Genomic DNA, 22286 nt, shown 5'->3' on the forward strand with positions numbered 1-22286 from the left:
TAAATTTGTTGGAGTCACTTTGTTGCCGAGAGGAAAATAAAGTAAGTTTTCATCAAAAAAGTGATAGAAGGTGTAGATGCTTACTGGGTAGAGGATAAGGGTCTCAAACACCCTTTTGTGCACACACCAATAGGCAGCTTCAAACAAAGCAGAGCCTAACAGTGTCGAGAGTGGTAGCTCGTTTCTCTTAGGAAACTACCTCAAGTCCCCAGACAGGATGTGCAGAGTTGGATGTGCAGAGTTGGATGAGGGCTTCCCAGTGAGTTAATTTCTCTGATTGAACAGGGAGCTCGTCATTTCAATGCCTAATATATACATAGTATATGAAATGTCAGATAAGATATATTTACAATATAATTTCATATTCTTAAGATACTAACATATTTCTACAGCTTTATGAACTATTAAGTTTAAACAATTTGCTGACTTTCAGGCCATTTGTGACTATTTATATGCTGTTATACCAACTTAATACCCTTCATGAAGTACCCTCACTAATTTTTAAAACACAGTGTTGTGTAAATATAAAGGACGGAATTCTCAAATCAGACTCAATACCCAACCTGATACTTCAGTAATGATTCAAAGTAAAGGAGAACCATGCACTCTGACATTCTTCTCCCAAAGGAGTTGGAGCCCTCAGACCCACATTTTCTTCCCTGTTTGGGTGGTTTGGCCCAGGTTAACAGATGAATTTTGAGTAGTGCAGGTAATTTTGAGGGGCTCATTTTATATTCTGTTGATTACACAGATAGCAAAATTATTGTGGATTCTCCCATTCCCCCAACCAGTCATGACCTCTAAATCAAGAAGTGTTGGGTTTATTTACAATAAAAGATCGAGAAAAACTAGTTTCAAGGTACTAAAGACTTGTAATAAATGAGGAAACTCCTTTTATCTTTTTACCAGCAACTGCCACTATGTGTTTACAAGGAGGTCTGGTCCTTGTTCTTTCCCTTTATCTCCATCAAGGTCTGCCTGAGGTCATTTCATTCTCTTCTGTTCCTGATTGGGAAGATCTGCTACTAACCTTTCCTTTTCTAGGGTTTTTTATTTTACTTTTTATTTTTTAAATACAAATTATTGCTCAAATGTTCAAAGATGGGGATTGTTAGAGCCACTTGGGAATAGTTACTTGTCTAAGAGATTTTCTTTCCTTTCTTTCTTTGCAATAAAAATCATAGCCTTACTGAAGGCGCTTCAGAGGGAAGTCTGTACTTACTGCCTCCATTTTTTACCTCCCAGTAACGCTGTGCTCTGTCTTCTACTTCCCCCCACTCCGCCGCTATGCTGAAATTCCTCTCTGAATTATAGTGCCTCCTCACTTGTCCAGCATCATCTGGCAACATTTTACATTAACCACCCTGTCACTGAACTTCTCCTATCCCTGGTACCCTCTACAGATTTCTCTATGCCTCACTATAACCCAGCCTACTTTTGCAAGCACCTCTTCCTCTCCTGTCTCATAAAGTTATGTATTTTCTTAGCTCCACCCTCAGATTTCCTCTTCCGCCCCAGTCATTGTGTCCCTGAAGTTGTTATTTCTATCAAAAGTTTCCATTCCAGTACATGTGAAGATAACACTCCATTGTAATTGCCCAGGCCAGCCCTTCCCCATGAGTATTAGACCTAAATTTATAAATGGTTGCCAGATCCTATATACCTCAGACTTTGAATCAAATTCCTTATCTCCCCTTATGTCATTTTATAGCAAAATGTTTCCTCTTAATGTTTTTCTCACATTTGTTGGCCTTGCCATCTAACCCCCCACAGAATCTGGAAATACTTCTCCTGCTCCTCCTGAACGTTCAGTGGAGGGTCATTAAAGTCTTCAGTTCTCTCGAGAATCTGAGACAGAACCCTCACTTCGATCGTAATACAGCCCATCTCCAGTTCCGGGGTCACTCTTGCCCCCATTTTTTTCTCCTAAGTTCTGTTAACAGTTTTTATTACTTGTTTTCTTTCCCTGTTTTTTTCCATTAAAATCAAAATGCCCCATCTCCTTTGTTACCCACTTAAAAATTCCACTCATTCTTCAAAAATGCAAGTCAAATAACCATATTTTCTATAGAACCTTTTTTTAAGGCTGCCCCTCCCCCTCTGGACTAAACTGAATAATGGGAACAGGCAATAAAAGTGCATGTTGTGTGTCAGTTATCTCATTTGTTCACATTTGGTTTCTAATATCATAGTAGTTCACAGGTATTTTTATTTGGGCTATTTATGGAATGAATGATTCATATTTCCGTATAATTTCTCTTTTAGATTTTAGAAGCTACGTAGCCATGTCCTGCCAAGAAATGTGCACTACTGAAACATGCATATATATGAAAGTGTGTATATTCATTATACACTTAAACACATCTACATTTTTTAAAGATATATCATTGCTGGGAGGGGAAGACCACAACCTAGGAACCTTGCTTACCAAGGCACTTCCTTTATATCTCATCAGTGGGTCTCCTCACTACTATTTATTTCTTAGTAAAGTTTTCATTATTTCTTACCTGCATTATCACAAACCTTAAGGTCTTCTCCCCTTATTATCTACTTAAATATTTACAAATACTTACTGATTACTTATTCTGTGCTGCGTATAACTGAGGTACCTTTCAAAACAAAACACTACAGTTCCCTTTTGCAAGGAGCTCACAGCCTGTTGATTCAGTGGCATAGACATCTTCATAGTAACCTTTCTTTCTGTATTCTGAGCCTGGGAAAAGGATGGGCTCCCAACAAATAGGTGTTCTTGAATTAGTGAATTTAGAATATCTGATATGAAAGTCCTAACAATGTAACCTACAGGCAAGCTGGTTTGGAAAGAGAAATCGAGAACTAATTGGTTTAGTTCAACCTCATGATTAATAACTATGACTTAGTCTACCATGTCCACTTCTAAGATGAAAGCAGTGGCTGAAGCTGTGTGTGCGGCTCAATTATAGGGGACAAAGATTCCGATTTTGATCCTTTTCTTTGGTTTGATAAGAGGAAAGGATGAGGAAGTTGCATACATTTTAAAAGCATGCAAACTAAACATATAAAATAGTTTAGTTTATATGCAGCTTATAGATGTATAATATTAAAATGTATGTAATATCTATTCTTTGGGGAGAATCGGGTATAAGTTGATTCAGCTCCCGTCATATCAAATATATGAGGGAAAAGTGAAGAAATTTCTCATATTGGTACTACCTATCAGCATATTTTGAAGGACTTTGAGTGTACAGATATACCCAAATTATGCTAAATACTTCTTCAAAATTACTTGTTAAAAGCTTGCATTTACAGTTGCTTATTTCTAAGTGTACATGTTTATCCTTCATAGCTTTCACTGCATGTTTCATAATTACAGCTTTTTTTTCTTTACTTTTGTGTTTAAAAAACACAAGGACTGGAATTTTGCCTCAGGAAGCAAGTTTATTCATAATCCTGTTGAGTTAATATTACTACTTTACAAAACACATAACTCTATTTTTTGTGTTTTTAAATAACACAATGGGTCTAACACAACCAAATATAACAATGTAGAAAACACTTTAGTTGTAATTATTTTCCCTTATTTGAGAAGTAGTTTTTATCACATTTGGAGAACACAAGTCAGTAAAGTAAAAAGATATATTTTAAAGCATTCATATTGGATTGACCAACTATTTAAATCTAAATAATTCTATAATTTAAAATTAATGCAAAGTGTTTCTGATTTTACAAACGTGTAACACATTTAAGGGTACATGCCCCACAGTTTTCTTTTTTGTCCAAATTCTGCTGTTGAGTATTTTCATCCACTTCATAGCTCCTCAGAGCCCTACTCAGATCGCATCAAGATTGTCCATCCACCACTGATCTGTGAGACACAGGCTTCCAAGGGGCCATCAGGATTGAGTACCTGCTGACCTCAGATAGTCTGGTCACATGTTGGAAGCCCTTTGCTGCTTTGTCCAAACTATTGAATACATTCATAAACCAAGTTATAATGGCAGGAAAAAACACTGACTTTCTTTCTGAAACATTAGGACTAGTCCACTCACGATAATTATAAAATCTTACAGCTCGATGAGTTCTTAAAGACCATTCAGTTAACTCATGCTGCTTAGGAGGAAGGAATTATCCTGTTCAGAATGCTCATTTCTGATATACAAAATTTTCAAAGTCTGGCCTATTTAGCCTTGTATTACCACTTTTAAGTATTTGACTAGTTGCTTTGAATTTGTGGTTATATGTAGATGGAATCTCAAGATACTTTAACAAAGGAATGAACCAATTTCAAACACTTACTTAACTGTGAATCACATACAAAAAAGTATTATAAGTACTGAAATAAGAAAACAACTATTTAACCCATTGAGAACTACTTTTGCAAGTAAAGATTAGTATACTTTTTTTAAAGGTGAATTTAGCATGGCACTAATCTATATTTCTTATTTTTATTCACTGGCGTTCTTTTACTCATAATTTTAAAATTTAAGTAAGTCCTGCAGTTTTCCCTAAGAAAACTTGTTAAGACTTCACTGCTAGCATTCTTACAAAATATTTTTTCATGTCATTGTTTACACACTAGAGAACATTTTGATTTCTTCCACTTAAACTCTTTCTACTTTGTATTAAATCTACACACCTCATTTTTGCCACTTGATCCAGTCATTTCAAGGCCTACTATTAAATAAACACTGGTGGCTTATTAAACCTGTTTTATTCAAACATAAGGCAGATTCTTAAGGATGTATCTTTTTTAACTTAAAGTTCCATACATATTTATGTGTTTAGATAGGTATACAAACACAAATACATTTTAAAAGAGCAAAACTACATTCGATATTCGAAACACCTTTCCAGATAAAATTTGTATTCATTTAAAAATATTTACATCTTATATTCTTACAATATTATATTACAGTTTATCTTTCCAAGGCTTGTAAAAGTCAAGAATAAATTATGGAGTGAAGAATCTATACTTTGCCTTTTTGGGGTGCCTTTCCAGTCCTATTGTACCATATATTCTTTTATTTTAGGAGTTACTAAATGTCCTGTTTTTTCCTGTCTTGTTCATTGGGCAAACAGGGGTAGATGGTCCCCCTCCCTAGATAGGAGACGACCTCCTAGCCCCAGGATTCAAATCCAGCATGCATCACCGGAGAATGACAGGTACTAGTCAACTCCTGCTCCCACACGAGTGGCTTCCAGAGCTTGGAGGCCACCAAATGGAGGATAAGCAAGTGAAATGATGGTTATGACATGCTTCCTTCCAGGAGCCAGAGCCAGATGTGTTGTGGTTCTGTCAATAAGTGCATCCACCTTTAATAAAGCACCTCGGAATTAGTGAAATGAGGGTAGTGGTTTAATGAATGGCAGTGTGTAAACACAAGTCGATTCCAGTGGAAGAGTTCTGTTTTAAGAATGGGTATTTATTTTAGTTTTTTTTATATCTAAAAATAAATTTAACTATTGTTCACATGTAAATAAATAAAAAATTCTTAGGTGCTTTAAAATATGTTAAAGTCTATCCAGAGCCTAGTCTGTTCTTTGTTATGTATATTGGTTGATGGTGTGATCTCAGTTGTCTTGTTTTGCTACTGCTTAAGCTTGTTGTAAATGAAGCTTAGGCTTTGGGGTGTATTTAAAAACGTCTGATTTAGAGTAGAACACCTGGTTCTTATATATTTTATGAATATTGTGTTTTTAAACCAAATACTGTCAAGAGCTAGGGTCAGTCCACATATTAGGTTTTTAAAAATAGCATCCATGCTTAGAATCCACTTCATTCTGATACATCAGAAGTTCTACAGTATTTATTTTTTATCGCTTTGTTTTCCTTCTCAGTTGTAGTTCACTCAGTTCACTATTTTATGGTGCTTGTTATCTTTTATATAGACTTTATCTTTAAATAATCTTTTCCCAATTGGTCTCAAAGGGTTATTGGGTGTTTTCGATGCTTCTCTTTTGGTATAAGCAGAAATTCAGTCAACACATTAGCAATATTTATTAAGTAGATAGTATATGTGGTATCTCAGAAATAGAACAACTAGTCATGCCAACATATGAGTTCTTTTTAAAAAAAATATGTGTGTATAGAGCAGAGTAGTTGTAACATTAGTGAAGAGTAATATCATTTATTGTCTGTGTCCATAAAGAGATATTTTCAGGATGTCAATTTAAAAGGAACACTAAACACTGTCAGAATAAATTAATACATCATTTTAAAAATGTTGGAAAATATCACAAACTGCTATTTTTATGAAGGCCTTTGTGGTATTTTATAATGTTTTAGTCTTTAAGACATTTACTTCTTAATATCACATATATATTGAATTTAAAAGTAATTTCTTCTACTATCTGATTTCTTTTTATTTATTTATTTATTTTTTTTAGACAGAGGGGAAGTGAGGGAAAGAGCAAGAGAGGGAGAAAAACATCCATGTGTGAGAGAAACATCAATCAGTTGCCTCTCATTCGCCCCCAGCTGGGGACCTGGCCTGCAACCCAGGCACGTGCCCTGACAGGGAATCGAACTGATGACCTTTTCGGTTGCAGGCCAGCACTCAATCCACTGAGCCATACAAGCCAGGGCAGCTATCTGATTTCTAGGACAGAGTTTCTGAGACTAGGAAAATTATTAAAATCTTCAGTGTGAAAAATATAAACTTAAAGTCTTTTCAAATAAGAATGTAAAATAATAGTATAAAGCAAATAAACGTTTGTATCGTCACTGCTACTCATTCATTTAACAAATACTTGTTGTGCTCCTAATGTGTGCATTATTCTAATGACTAAAGTCACAGCAGTGTTTTCCGGAATCCAAGGTCATGATCATGGGACTTATCATTTCATTTTATAAAAGGCAATTCTGGAAAGCCTTCAAATTTATTCCAATGCAAGTGAATCAGTGTATTTCATATTATATAATCACTGTTTGAGGACAATTAAATAAGATGGTTTTTGTAATGAATATAAATTTAAGATTATCTGGGCATTGTTTGAGCAAAATGGAAATCTGAATAATAGTTTTTAGTTCTTATATAAGATGACAATTAATTGAAAATTAGTTATTAAAAGACATAAGAATTATGTTACTCAATTTCATAGATTGCACCCATAACTTTAAGACTAAAATTTTAGTATTACAAATATTTTAGATAAAATTATAAAGTAATTCTTACTAATACATAATTCTGAATATATATTTACTTTTTCATTATTACTTATTTTTAAATAAATCCATGTTCAACCAAAAAATACATTTAAATGCCTTGATACTATGATTTATTACTGTAGGGAATAGAAAAATTTTTGCAATAAACTTTTAATGAAGTATAGACATCATACGGGCATAAAAACAAGAGTTTTACATCAACAGATGCTAAATTCTTAGATAACTATGTCAACCACTTGGCAAAATTTAACACTTGCATTTTGCCTCAGCACTTTTATGTACTCATTTAAAAGTTTCCACCAATTTGCAAATGAAGTGGATATAGCATTATATTTGGGAGCGGTAAATATATAGATAAGGTGGCTTTCACCCTGTGCACTGCTAGCTAGAAACATGTTCTAAAGTCAGTGACAATTTATATAATCTGCCTTTGGATGTCCTGAATCAGAGCTCTTATTGATAATTTTGAAAATAACAAATAATACCCAAAAAGTAAACCTTTGTTCAAGAGAGTTCTCTAGTAAGTAGGAAACTATTTAGCTGACCTTGCATTTGTCACAGTGTGAGTGCACACACACACACAGTTTTTAATGTATCATTTCATCATAATTGGATTTCAGCAGTACCCAGTGTTGACGTCATCCGAAGTGGTTCAATAGATCTACTTTGAATTAACATAGAAGTATTTTATCTAAATAAAGGAATTTTTTAAGTTGTAGGTTATTTTAAATAATAATGAAGAAAATTATAATTTTGTAATCCCAGGAACTGTTTCTGACTTTTAAAATGTAGTGAAAATTTTCTTTCAGCTTACTAAAATGTTGAGACTGATAAGAATCATCATTCTAATAACAAAGTATCTCTTTATAAATGGCATTATTTTAATATATGAAAAGTAACTTTTATTGACCTATATATAACTTTGTGAATTGTAATAAAATTTATATCTACTTGTGACTTAAAAAATACTGAAAATATTTGATAAAATAACTCTTTCTTCAGGACTTTAAATTGTTGGAACAAGTACTCACTGTGTTTATATTAATTCCTGTGTTGTTCTGCTAAAGTATCTCTAATTTCTTTTGCAAAGAACCATATTTGTATGTTTTCCACACTTTTTACTTTGTAGTACCCACTTGCCCGTCAGAAACTTTGGCCAAAAGTATGAAGTGATTCCTTTTGATTCAACGTGAATGAATCTTCTCTCTCCATTCAAAATATTTCCGGAATAAAGAAATCACCCCCTTTTCACTTCCAGAATTAATGGCAGTTGCCACAATTGATGAGGAGAATATATAAAAACACATATAGAGTCAGTGCATTACTAATTATTTTTGAGTGCTTCATGATATCCTTTATAATTCATGCTTTCAAAAATGTATTTACTGAATGAAATGTACCTATGTATTATAAATAGTGAGTTAGAGTCTACTTAATGCCTATAGTCATATACACAAATATCAGTTATATACAGAAGAGTAAATGTATCTTCATTGTGTACAACCATCTTCTCTATATATGAACATTTATTTAGGTAGAGTCTCTTCAGATTTATTTTTTATTCCCAAACTTTTGAGTAAACAAGATGATAGAGATTTGTATTCCCTGTGAAGCCATCTAAGTAGCCAGCCAGGATTTAAATCATTACAGTTGGGTTGGTGAGAGTAGATGAGGTAATGCAGACACCGTGATCATGATAGCCTACAGCAAGTCCGTGGCGTGAGTTAGATGTTTGTGTGAGATGTGTCATCATCATCATTGTTGCCACTGGCACCATCAGTTACTGTGATTACCTATGAAGTATATGAATCATTGGGCTTTAGGAGATGAGAAGAGGAAGAGTTTAGAGTTTTACAGAAGTAAACTCTCACTTGGATCTAGAAAGATTTATAAAAATTACTAGGGGCAGGAGGGAAAGCAGTCAAGTCCTAAAAGATACCTTAACCATTTTGTTGCACAAAGGTAGAAAGTTTGCACAAAGGCCTACCAGATTTTTCTGTACATCCCTAGCTTCCCCCTGTCCATTCCCCAAACTCTTGCCACCTGACTCTTCTCGTTTAATACTTTCCTTTCTGGCCTCTTTACTGTTCTTGAACATACGGGGCACACAACTAATTTTGGGCCTTTGCACTCGGTATCTTTGCCCAGGACATGTTTTCCCTGCGTACGTCCATGGCTAACCCCTCTGCCTTATTATTGTCTTTGTTACAGTCACCAATTCAGTGAGTCCTTTCCTGAGCACCCTCCCTAAAATTGTAATCTGCAGCTGCCCCACCCACCCTCCACACGCACATTTCTGATCCTTTTTGCCCTGGTTTACTTTTTGTTGTTGTTAGCATTGGTCATATTTTAACATACTATGTAGCTTAGTTGTTTGAAGGATTTTGTTGTTGCCTATTTGTCTTCTACCAATAAAATGCCAATTTCTTGAAGGCAGAACTCTTCTGTTTTGTTCACAGAAATATTCCAAGCACCTAGAACAGTGCCTAGTGTATGTATATATGTGCTCAACAAATAATTTGTTGAATGAATGAATTAGTGAAAACCCTTCATGACAGTGAGTTTTGTGAATTGGCCTACAACTCTATGCTTTTGCTGACTCCCACTGTGTGGGAGATGAGAAAAGGAACATTTGTTCTCCTGGTCCCTGAGTCCTCTTCTAACCAAGCATAAATTCCCATAATTATACCATTTTTTATTTAGAACTGAGGTACCTACTGGGCCTACAGACCTCACTCTGCCTTTGCCCTTCCATTCCTTCAGCTCCTTCTGCTGTGTTCTATGCCTCCCTCCCCTTTGCTTTAGGAACAAGCTTCCTTCCCAACAAGCATCTCCCGTTGATTTCAGGCATGCACTATATACTTCTCTACTCCTCTATACCCTACAGTGCCCTCTCCTAACCAAATGCTCAACAAACTGAATGAGAACCATCCCTTATATCAGAAAGACTGTTCTTCTCTTAGTACTTTTCTGGCTGCGGACCAAATTTCGTGGTTTCTTCTTTCCTGAGTAAGTGTGCACCGCAGGGCGTGCATCCGAATTATCCCCTCTATCCTCTTGGCTGGACAGCACATGAGAGAAACAGCTGAGGAGCCACACAGGCTTCCCTCCTCACGCCAGCTCAGCTCATTACTGGCTGTGGGGCCCTGCCCTAAGATTGTTTCCTCATCTGTAAAATGAAGATGAAACCTAAAGAACTGTCATGTGGGTTAAATAAGCGAGTGCCTCTCTCAGTGCCTGGCATTCAGCTGTCCTGCAGTATACCCTCTTTTCTAGCTAGTTAAGGAAAGTAGTTAAGTGAGAGATGTCCTCCTCCTCTATTTTGTCAGAGTAACAAAAGACTGAAAAACCCAGATTCTAAACCATATGCTGATTTTGAGGGACAGAGTGCTATTAACCTAGACTTTGGTAAGGAGAAAAGAGGGAGAGAGATGAGCAGGCCCAGAAGTCTCTGCACCTTCTGGAGGCCGACTTTGTACTTCCATATGTGTCCCTGGTTCCTGATAGGTCTTGACATGAGGTATGTTGAACTCTCAGGATATCTCGTATTGATAAATAAGCAGAGTGAAGACAAGAGAGTAGATCTGAAAAGTTGTCTTCACAGAAAAGGAATTGTAAATATGTATGGCAGTGGATGTTGATTAGACTTATTATGGTGATCATTTTGCAAATATCAAATAATTATGTTGCACACCTAAACCAATATAATGTTATATGTCAATTATAGCTTTAAAAAAGACAAACAGTTGTCTTCTTACCATTGTTAGAAGGAAAGGATATTGGGAAAGAAAAGTAAGCATAAATTATAGACAGTGAGATAAAATATATATTTGTTTTATGGTTTCTCTTTTTTAAAATATGTGAATTTCTCAACCATAATATTTTATATTTATTTTAAATATATCATAGTTCAGCACATTTTAGGGTGAATAGGCAGGTGTAAGTTGCCTTAGGGATGTAAGTAAGCTTTGTATATAAACATTGTTTCTATGGGAAAATGCATTCAAGTCCCAAATGCTCAGTGTGCATTTGTACTTTGGGACAGAGTAAATTGGAAACATTATCAGTTCTTTGATTTGTGATGTGATTCACTTTTAAAATGCTATATGATTACAAACACATCTTTATGATTATTTTAATAGTTACTTTAAAGTATTCTTACTTATGTAAAAGATTTCACTTTAGCATTTTTTTCTATTCAGAATGTTGTGGGAGGAAAAAAACAAAGGGAAAATCTTTGTAGCACCAAGTTTCAACTTGTGAAAGTGCAGTCACTTCATCCCTTTGTGATCTTTTAGCACCGAAACCATTTCTGTCATGACACTTGTCATCACCACATTTCACTGTTGAATTTGCTTACTCACTAGGAGAGGCGCGGTTGCTCAGCAGGAGTCCCTGTTAAATATCACCGCATTCTGTTTAGCCTGATGGCATGTCAGCTCACTGTCTCCTGTTGGTCAGTTTGTGTCTTCCCAAAAAACAGCACCAGTTCTGATTTTCACTTTCTATTTTATTTTAAAATATACTGACCGACAAAACCATTTAGGTGAGATGGTTATCATTTTTATGTCTGTTGCTTTTATCATTGTATGATACTACTGTAGCTTTATTCATCACATATTTGTATTTCTTTAACATCTCATTCCACAGGCACTCCAGAAAGTCTGAAAGATCTAGCATCCCAAAACAGACTAGGACAGGCATTGCCTCTGATGCAGAAAGGTAGGCTTGGCGTCGCGTGTGTGGCCCTCTTCCGTTCTGCTACCACAGTCAGGGCGCTTCACTCTGCATATGAGCACATGGTCAGTTCTTCTATACAAACCGTGATGTTCAAAGACATTCATGTAAACAGATCTCCTATATGGAATAGTGTCATTTGAAAAACAAGAAAAGGGTGATTTGAAGACAGCCCTTAAGTCTTGGGGCTCAAAAAAAATCTCATGCCTTTATCTTAGTGATTATTCTGATTATTAAATAGAATTAAAGCCATACTTATTTCTGTATATTACATTGGGACATTTATATTTTGTTCCTGAGATTATTTACTTATTAACAATGAATATAGTACCTAAAAAATGCAAGTAGTTCTTATTTAAGTGTCTATTATTTATTTAATTAATGCCATCTTTTAAAACATTTAATTTCTATATACAGATAATCTGAGATTCTACTTGAATATTACAAAGATATTTGCTGAGTTAATACAGAAATTATAAGAATTGCTGATTTTTTATTAGTAACTCATCTAATTCCACATTATTTTTACTATTTTGTGTGCAAGGTATTTTTTTTATATTTTTACATAGTTGTAAGAAACACCAGAAATTCAATTAACATATTTATTAGTCGAGCAATTATTGAAAGCATGCAGGGTAACATAGATATAAATGAATGAGTACATTCCTGTGCCATAGAAGTTGTAAAGACATGCATGAGATACAGCGAGGACAGGGAGAAGAGTGTAGTGCTTACGAGTTAGGAAATATTTCATAAACAGGTGTCACTTGAGCTAAATCCAGATATATACAAGTAGGTGTGAAAAGTAGAGATTTGCATGAGAAGGGAACAATATGAGAATACAGTGAGGCCTAAAATATTTTCTTGGGTGTGGGGAAGCCATACCCATCTGGGGAGGGAGACTAGGATGCAGGAGATGGGAGAGAGGGCTGAAGATAAAACTGAGTAAGTCCTTAGAGGTTGTATTATGAGTGCCCTCGTGGACATGCTGCAGATCTTCACTTTCTGATTTATTCCATGAAACATTAATGGATGGGCCTTAACCATGGAGACACATGATTGGTTTTGAGTTTCAGAATTTTAAGTCACTTCAACAGCACTTTGGAAGGCAGTCTGGAAGTTCCGAGGGTACATGTACTATACCAGTAAAGCTGTCACAGTGGTTTTGGTTGAGGTAGAATCTGTGCAAGGCAGTGAATCATTCAATTAACAAACAAACTTGTGCCCACTGTGTGCTAAGTTCACTGAATAAAATAGGAGCAAAAAAGGAAGGCTTCCCAGAGGATGTTACCTCTGAGTTGGGATCTGAAGAATCAGTGGGTATTAGTCACATCAAGGGATGTGAGAAGGGGAGATGGAATTTATTCCTGGCTAATGGTCTTTCAGGATATTAACTATTTAGGGAGCTTAACTTAGAATGGAAGAAGGAACTGGAAAACTCAAAATAAGTGTTGAATTTTAATTTCAGTTTTACAAAGGAGCTGGACTTTGAGGAAGGAAATGAAAAATGAAGTTCTAGCGTTTTAGATGCACCAGACTAGATAGATGGATGATAGATAGAACAATACAGATTATGTTTCTGTTCCTGTATTCCTTTATTGTCAGCTCAGCTAACTGTAATCTCTTTACTAACACTGTAAACAACTGAAGTTTTTAAGTTTTTAATCTTTATCCATCATATAACCTTGCTATCTCATACACATATGATTTCAGTTATTTTGACATGATTGAAATTTTTCCACAATGTTGTATTCTTTGTATTCTATTCATGCTTATTTAATTTTATATTTATGGTGTATCAGTGAACAAATTTTTTGACAATAAAGTAATGTGTTGCAAAATGTCAGATGCTTCTAGATCAACTGAAGGGGCTTAACTACAGAGAAGTGATACTTGGACATCTTTTCTTTGCAACCCTGGAAATTTATGTAAATAAACACAAATCCTCCCTTTGGTAAGAATAGTAAGGATTTAACTGACTCCCACTCTCAAATGTTTGCTGCTTACGGACCCTATTCCTATTAGCCTTACTTACCTTTACTTACTTTGCCTGTAGGTTTAGTATAGAAAACTCAAACTTTTTAGGTATATATATTTGTTTGATTATAATTTGAGCTCTTTATTGATTTTTATTACAATATAAATTACAAAGTTTCTAAGTGAGTTGTTGAACAGCTAGTTACAATAGAAGAATTGGTCTGGATTTTCTAAGTTTGTGTTACTTCTCATTTCATTAGAAGATACCTTGAGTTGACATCTAACTGCAGGTGAATCGAGGTTACAGTATGAATGCTGCAGATGCTATTTTTAGCCTTTGGGAGCTAACAACTTCCCTGAAGGAGTCATACCACACAGTCACTCTTTGGCTCTGGCAAAATTTGCTATAATATTTATAAATTTGTATAATATTTATAATGTTGAAGGTCCTTTTTTTGGCTACACAAATTTGGCCTAAGAGCAACAGCCTTGTAAGAAAATATCTGGAAAGGTATGGTGGTCATCTGTAGATAGAACACAGGCAGAACGGACTTCTGACTTTTGTGCCTCGCTGTTTAAAGCAGTGCTTCATATTCTTCAGGGAAACTCCAGAGTAAAAGTCTGACTTTTCACCTCCATGTGAATTCTGCCCCGTGAACCACTAGCACCATTTCTGCATCCTGTGCTAGTGACTTTTTCTTCTTGTGGAGCCTGCACTCTTAATCCTAACTGAGGGATGTTTTGCCAGGACAGGCACTTAGACTTGCTTGAGTATACATTTTATGTGGCTCTAGTGCTCCTGGAAAGAGCATGTCTAGGCCTGTAACGGCCCTTACAGGAGGAACCACTTTGAAGACCTGCCTGAAATAGCACATGCATGGTCATCTTTTTAAGGGTGTTAAAAAAAACCACACAGCTCTATTGTTAAGTTGCAATAGAAGCAATTTATTGCAAGACCATCTACAGCAACAGACATGTCTGACTAACAACCTAAGTTTTCAGTGATGTGTTTTACTTAAGTTCAAGTCCTAAACACCAGTCTTAAGTGAAGAGAATAAACATTTGTTGAACTCAGTGGTTAGGGATGGATTTGCAGGTGGTAGACTAGAGTCCAACGTACTTATATTTAATTAGAATTTTTCTCTAGAAGGTTCATTTTTGTTTTAAAATATGAGTTGTATATAGACATATACAGCAGATTAAGTATCATTCAATGCCGTTTCCCATGTTTTGCTCCTTCAGAATGTCAGAATGGGAGTAGGATTGAGGGTGGGAGATGGGGGTAGGTGGGGTGGGGGAGAGTGGTGGGGGGAAATGGAGACAATTATACTTGAACAACAATAAAAATAAATGAAATTTTTTTTAAAACGAAGAGAATAAAAATGTCAGGACACAATACTATGAAATCTTGCTAAAAATTTTGATACCTGGACATATATTTATATTTTGTCTTACAAGATTAACAATATATTCGGGGGGTGAAACTACCATTTTATATCTCATTATATAGAAATATATTCTGCCTCAATATGCAAAAAGGAAGCAAATTTTGAAGCTCCATAGACCTTTGTGGATCTTGCTTTTACCACATGTTGGCTCTTTGTCTTTTGACGAGTCTCTGTATGATCCTCAGTTTTTCCATCTATAAAATGGGGATAATAACACTACTCAGAACTATCATGAGAATACCCCTGGCTGGTGTAGCTCAGTGGATTGAGCGCGGGCCCGGGAACCAGACAATCACGGTTCGATTCCCAGTCAGGGCACATTTGTGGGTTGCAGGCCAGTTCCCAGCAGGGGCCAGTTCCCAGCAGGGCATGCACCAGAAGCAACCTTGATATTTCTCTCCCTCTCTCCTTCCCTTCCTCTCTAAAGATAAATAAATAAAATCTTTAAAAAAACTATTGTGAGAATACAAACAAAGACCATGCATATGGATGTATGTGTTCACATATACACATATAACATACATGCATACAAACATACATGCATATATACATATGTACCCTCAGTGTCTGGCATGTAGAGAGAGCTTCATTTTGATGCTTACTAAAGAAGAGTTGTCATTACCATTCTACTAATCTTCATTCACTTCTGTCCCATTCCCTAACATGGTGGTTCTTAATCTCTTTCATTCTTAGCCCACACAATTTCATTGTGCGGATCAAGGCTCCACCGTCTGGATTCTCAACATTTCACTCCTGTATCTCAGAACTTCTTGATCAATATCCCTTTCTTCTTGTCTGAAGCAAACCTGGGGCCATTATCTCACCTCTAAAACCTTGCTCTTCTCTCTTCAAGTTCTGCATTTTCACCGTCCTCAGTTTCTCTGCCTTCCTGCCATACTCCTCCCTCTTCCTCAGGCAAAGTGGTTTTCTGTGCCTGCCCTTCGGTCTGTGCTTTCACACTTGTTACAGTTTGGCTGGTGGCAGGGACTGTTATGTTACTGAGGGACTTTTAGTTCATGTCAAAGAGAAAAACAGATGGGGCGTTGAATGATTAACCTGAAACAGGCCCCACAGGCCCGTAGCGCTTGGGAGATGAGAACACGGAGTCACCAGGCCTTGCTCTGTGCAACACCTGGAAAGCCGTTTCTTTGACCTGAAATTGCTTTTTTTAGTTTTGTGCCACATCAAGTCTGCCTAAATTATTGACATTTCAAGTCACATTTAAGAGGTACTTTTGGCACTTATGACTTGCATTAAGAAATGAAGCAAGATTTTAGGGAATTGCAGGATCCATGAAATGTCTCACTTCTAAGGTGAGAACCGTGGTATTCAATTTTCAAACTACATTTAGGGAGTATATTTCAAACAAAGAGTACTTGAGATTTATTCTCATGATAATGGCTTTTAAAGCATGATAGATAAAAACTAATTCTTTATCATTGGGAAGGATTTGATCATGCAGTCCTTCCCATATAAACTATATAATTCTGTAGAGTTAAGTCAAAAGTCAGTTCAGGATGAATGAAGTTTAATATGTAGAATACCAAAAGTTCCTTTTCTTTTAATTTGGAAATCAAGGTGCAGACCAAGTTTCGGGATCCGCACTAGAGTCTGACAAAGCATTAATCAAGATCTCTAGAAGATAAAATGCACATTAAAAACCTAAGCTGTGTCTCTTTATTTTCTAAAACTTGACATTTTTCCATTTTACTGTTCTGAAATAAAGAAGCTATCCTAAATCAAAATCATTATAGCTGTGAAAACCATTTTTCATAAAAGAAAAATTGTCAATCTGAATACAGGTTGAATAAAGCTCTCAGTAATTAACACACTTCCTTGTGATCAATATGTATTCTTTTCCCTAACACACTTTAAATTACTTAATTGAATTTTACAGCATTGTTTTAAAAAGAATGAGATGCTATTCCATTACTTCTATCACTGTGGAAAATAGTACGTGTCGGATATCTTAAATGTGCATTTTATTTACAATATATTCTAAAAATTATAAAAAATACAAAAATGTATGTGTTTTTAAGAAGCATATGTACAGGGTGGGGCAAGAAGTGGGTTTACAGTTCATGTGAGAAACAGTTTATTCTTGTATTATTATTTATTGATTATTGTGTTGTTTTCTATATAAACAACTGTAAACCTACTTTTGCCCCCCCATGTAGTAGTCCTCCCTTATCCACTGGGGAGACCTTGCAAGACCCCTAGTTTGTACCTATACATACCTGTATAATTTATAAATTTAAGTTAAATTTATAAATTAAACACATGTATTTAATTTAGAAATAAGGCACAGTAAGAAATTAATAACAATAACTAATAGAACAATAATAATACACTGTAATAAAAATTATGTGAATGTGGTGTCTGCCTTTCTCTCGTCCCACTGGACCATGGAAAGCAAGACTGAGGGCAAGGGGGCTGCTGCAAGTGTACACATCAGCATTTAATTCCTAATCCTTAATTTATAAATTGGCTTTATAATAATTTTGAATAGCATATTGAGACAACTGTCAGAATGTGGGAACTACCTTTTATATACATTTTATATACTAAAGAACTTGTTTTTATCCCTATGTCAGCCTTTTGCATTTAGTCAGTTTAATAATAAAGCGCTCTCCATCTTACTGTATCATTTCAGTTTGTTGATCTGTTTAAATTAACCTCAGAAGAGATCTTTTTCGTGTCTATTTGATATAGACGTCTTGTTGCAGAGTAAAATTATGCATGAACATCATAAAATATACATAATTCTATAGTGTATGATTCCTTCTTGAAGGCAAGTGCTTGAACAGCCCTGAGTTCATTAGTCAGACATACTCATTCAGTTAGGAAATCTTTGTGAGCTCTTGCTATCTGTGCAGCGGTGTTGTAGACACTAGAGATACAGCTCAGTAAAATAATAATAAAAATAATAATAGTAATAGAGAAGCAGAATTCTCTGGCCCTATGGAAATTATAAGATTTATTACATTGAAGGAATCTGGATTAGCCCTCAAAAACTACATGACATGCACATTTTCAATAAACTGTCAGTTTGAATTGAATTGCATTTTAGTAACTATGTGGTGGGTTTTCTTCTGGTTTTTAAAATCACTGTCTTGTAAGGTTAACCTGGTCTTCCTTGGACAGATGTGTTGGTATTAAAGTTAATGTGAACCTGCTGCTGACTGAAGATCTTTTTTGACCCTAATGTTTTAGGGTTCTCCCACCATGTCTTTCTAGAAGGGGATACGCAGCCCCAAGAGCGACTGATCAGCCAGTCCTTAGGGGAAAACATCCCACTCGCTCAAGGTCGAGTGAGCACTCTAGTGTCAGAACACTGTGTTCTGTCCACCACCTTGCCCCCGGAGGGTCGGCGCCACCTTCTCCGCTTCTGACCAGGTCGCTATTCAGTGTCCAGCCCGGCTTTCATGTCCTGCCTCCGGGTGTCGCTGTGGTGTTGTACCTTCCTGAGCACTCGATGCTTTCACTCATTATGACACCATGATTTTTAGTCCTTTCTTTGTGACACAAACCTCTCTCACATCCTCTATTACTTGCATCTATCTCCACTGTGCTGGTGATATTCTCTAGTTCCTGCCAATGAGCTATCATTGAAAATTAACTTTGGCTGTGTTATGTCCTTCCATCTGTCTGTGGCATATTCATATATATATATATATATTAATTATATGAAATCATGTGGAATTAAATGTATATTTGCTTTAAAAAGTATAAGGAATTTAAAACAAACTTTGGTATGTGTTCATTAAAATCTTAGTTTTGAAGATCTTTGGTTAAAAAAAAACATGTTCAATGCCAGCAGATGGAGATCAGCTTTCTCCTGGGCAGCAGCAGGCATCTGTACACATCTAAATTTTTATTCATGTTTTTGGTTCTTGCACCAGTATGTTTCATAGCATGTGCCCAAGATTGTTTTTTAAATACCTTTCAAGGTTTTTTTTTCTATTTAAAAATAAAGTACAAGTAAATGGTAACTAATAGAAAGTCTTCAGCTCTAACTATTCTTATCACTTATAAGTGATTCTAGATATAAATATGGATTTAATAATAGCAATTTAGGTAACAGTCTTTCTTAACTAATTTATGCATACTGCGAAGATTCAGAGGCTGGAATTAGGTATTTTTGGTTCAGCACTACCCAAAATTGACAACCTAATAGAAAGCCACAACTTTCTGGAAAGTTCATAACAAGAAGTGAGTCTAGTTCTGTGCAGTCCAGGAGTTCACTGTGCATAGCTGGGTATGACAGACACTGCCCTTTCTCCTGGTACTTTTTTACACGTATCATAAAAAGTTTTGATGTTTTTCTTCCAAAGACCTAGTTAAGGGGTTTATATCTGTATTAATAATGGCAGGAAGAAGGAAAAGATTGGTGTCAGGCCCTCTTGGGATTTCATCGGTTCATCCCCCACTTGTTTTCTGCCCACAGGACGCACCGACAAGGAAGTCCACCCCACTCCCCTCCCGCAGACCCCACCTTCGGCAGTCGAAGGGGAAGGCAGCTCCCACAAGTGCCAGTGAGAAGCGGCAGTATAGAACAAGGTATCCGCTAAAGAGAGATCATTGTCCAAAAATCTTGGATTTGGGAACCACCCGTTTTGATACTTCTTTTAGTGAACAAATGGTGTTTTGATTACATGCAGTTTGCTGAATCTTAAGAATTTAAATTTCTTAGAATTTTAGTTCCAGCCCTGAGTTGTAATGGTTCGTGGCATATTCTGTGGTTTTGCTGAGTGAGTGAATTAATGAATTTTAGATGGTCTATTGAAAGAACAGATTGAGCCCTACAGGTACCTTTTTTCAAGACAAAGAAAGAAAATAAAAACTTGTAATCCTTAGTGCAACATGGTATATTGTGTTCAAAGAAGACCTTGTTGTTTAACCTTGTTTTTCAAGTATTCACCTGCTTAAATACTTGATCACACAGAGAAGACTTTACTAATGTTTTTTTATTTTAAATTATTTGCGATGTCTTGTGTTTTTATATAAATTCGATAACAAAAACTGACTTAGGGTACACATTTTAGTATTCTGTTAACGGTCCATGTTACTTAAAATTTCTTTATTTTAAGCATAGACACATTGTGCTTTATTTTCTTGGGGTGAGGGTGAGAGAGTTTTGATAATGGAAATTAAATTCTCTAATCTACCTGGGCTAGACAGTTTAAATATTGGGTTAAAATAGTCACTCTTTCCTTCATGTGACCCAAGGTGCTATTCAGTTTTTCAGTAGGTGAAATTATTTGTTATCAGTATATATTTTTACATTAATCTTACCAGGGATTTGTAAATTACTGAAATAATTTTAATTTGGGGGTTGTGATATAAATGCATTACATTTAAGACGTGTTAAAAATCTTTTTTATGAAACAATGGAAAGGTTGACATTTTGAATAACTTTTCAGCAGTGTTTATTGTTACTGATGTTACTTGTATTTCATTTCATGTTGAGGGTGCTTCAAGTGCTCTACTGAATATATCATAGAAATGTTAAAGACCTAAGAAGATAAATACATTATTTCAAAGACTGATATGGCAGAGTTTTTAAGCAGGATACTTGGCTATAGAAAAATTAGTGTAGAGTTTAAGAAGTTATCAGCTTTCTGGTACAGGAATGCTTCTATAGTAAATTCTGGATTTATATTATTTTTAAAAAATCATACATCCCATTGATATATGCTTTACTATTTGGGCTTCTTATAAAGGTGTTCTTTTAGTTCACCAGGAAAATATGAGGCAGTGTGAAAACCTGACTTTCTTTTCCAAAATATAAATTCACTGGAGTTCTCAACTTATGTGTTTAATAAACTTTCATTTTGGGGGGAACATTTTGAGAAGATAATTCATAACTGATATTATTAAGACTGAAATGAGCAATAGTCTAAATGAATTTGTTTTAAAATTTACTTTTAGAAAATAAAATTTGGTGTTTATTTATAGTATCCATTCATGACTTCCTGTTGCACAACTAAGCAAACTACAAATTCTGGTGTTTGGCTACAATTCAGTGTTACTGGCCATATTTTGCTAAGATTGAAATCTAAAATGACTTACATGTTCCTAAAATTCTTTGCATTTCCTTTAGTTGCTGAAACACTTCAGGTTCAAATCATATAAGGTTACTGCATATAGCTCTCATATAGTAATATTATAGTTATATTATTTCTGTAGACATAGTACAAATTGCATCTATAATATCAGTTGAATTGTATGCTGGATTTTGGTTGTTTTAAAAGCTCATGCTCTATTTTTAATATCAGCATTACTGTTTATGATATTCATATTCACAGTTGTCTTTCAGATAAATCATCAATTTGTAAAGATTTTGAATTGAGGTGGGAAGAAAGGAATGGCTGAGGATGAAACTGATGGAATTATTTTGCTACTAATATCACAAATACGCTAGTAAATACATGTTTGAAGTTCCTGAAATTTATGGTTATATAGATAAAACCTCCTAAGAATATGACAACACATTATTATATCTCAGTGTTCTTCTGTAATTAAAGTAGATTTGTTTCTTTTATGATGTTAATATGTGCTTTGGGACTTTTGGTAAATGATACTACCTCCAGTTACCTTATTGTAGATCTGTTTCAAAGTGAACAGTTCATGTGGCATCTTTGTGTATGCTAAAGCAATATTTTTAAAAGTAAAATTCTAATGTAGTATATGGGCTAGATAGAAATTTAGCACACTCCATTTAGCATTCATTACATTTTTGTTCTTAAAGCTATAGAATTACCTTCTTTTTCTTTTGATATTATTTGTTAAACTTTATTTCTGCCTTTGATGAAAATTAATGGTCTACTGCACTTGACTTCCTTCCAGTTTTTTTTAACAGAGGGTAATTTTTCTTTTTAAAAAATAATTGAGTTGATAAGTAGTTGATTGCTAAGAGCAAATGTTTCCCATGGTATAGATTCCTGGATAGTGATACAATATTTGTTAAACTTATA

At 35.2% G+C, this 22286-nt stretch overlaps 1 protein-coding gene across 22 annotated transcripts in view; it reads left to right on the forward strand.

Annotated features, from left to right (window-relative positions):
* The window catches only part of RIMS1 (regulating synaptic membrane exocytosis 1), a 425147-nt gene that overhangs the window by 305162 nt on the left and 97699 nt on the right, over window positions 1–22286 (forward strand). For 11 of the 22 annotated variants that reach the window (XM_037147135.2, XM_037147147.2, XM_037147183.2 and 8 more), the window contains one exon: window positions 19757–19869. In XM_037147135.2, the coding sequence (XP_037003030.1) occupies window positions 19757–19869 (113 nt within the window). Of the gene's footprint in view, window positions 1–5058; window positions 5143–11797; window positions 11870–19756; window positions 19870–22286 lie in introns of all 22 variants that reach the window. The other 11 variants (XM_037147279.2, XM_037147299.2, XM_037147154.2 and 8 more) reach the window with 2 other exon arrangements.

Source organism: Artibeus jamaicensis, unplaced genomic scaffold (genome assembly GCF_021234435.1).
Source record: "Artibeus jamaicensis isolate MK-2021 breed Jamaican fruit bat unplaced genomic scaffold, CSHL_Jam_final contig_1127, whole genome shotgun sequence".
Classification (NCBI taxonomy): domain Eukaryota; kingdom Metazoa; phylum Chordata; class Mammalia; order Chiroptera; family Phyllostomidae; genus Artibeus; species Artibeus jamaicensis.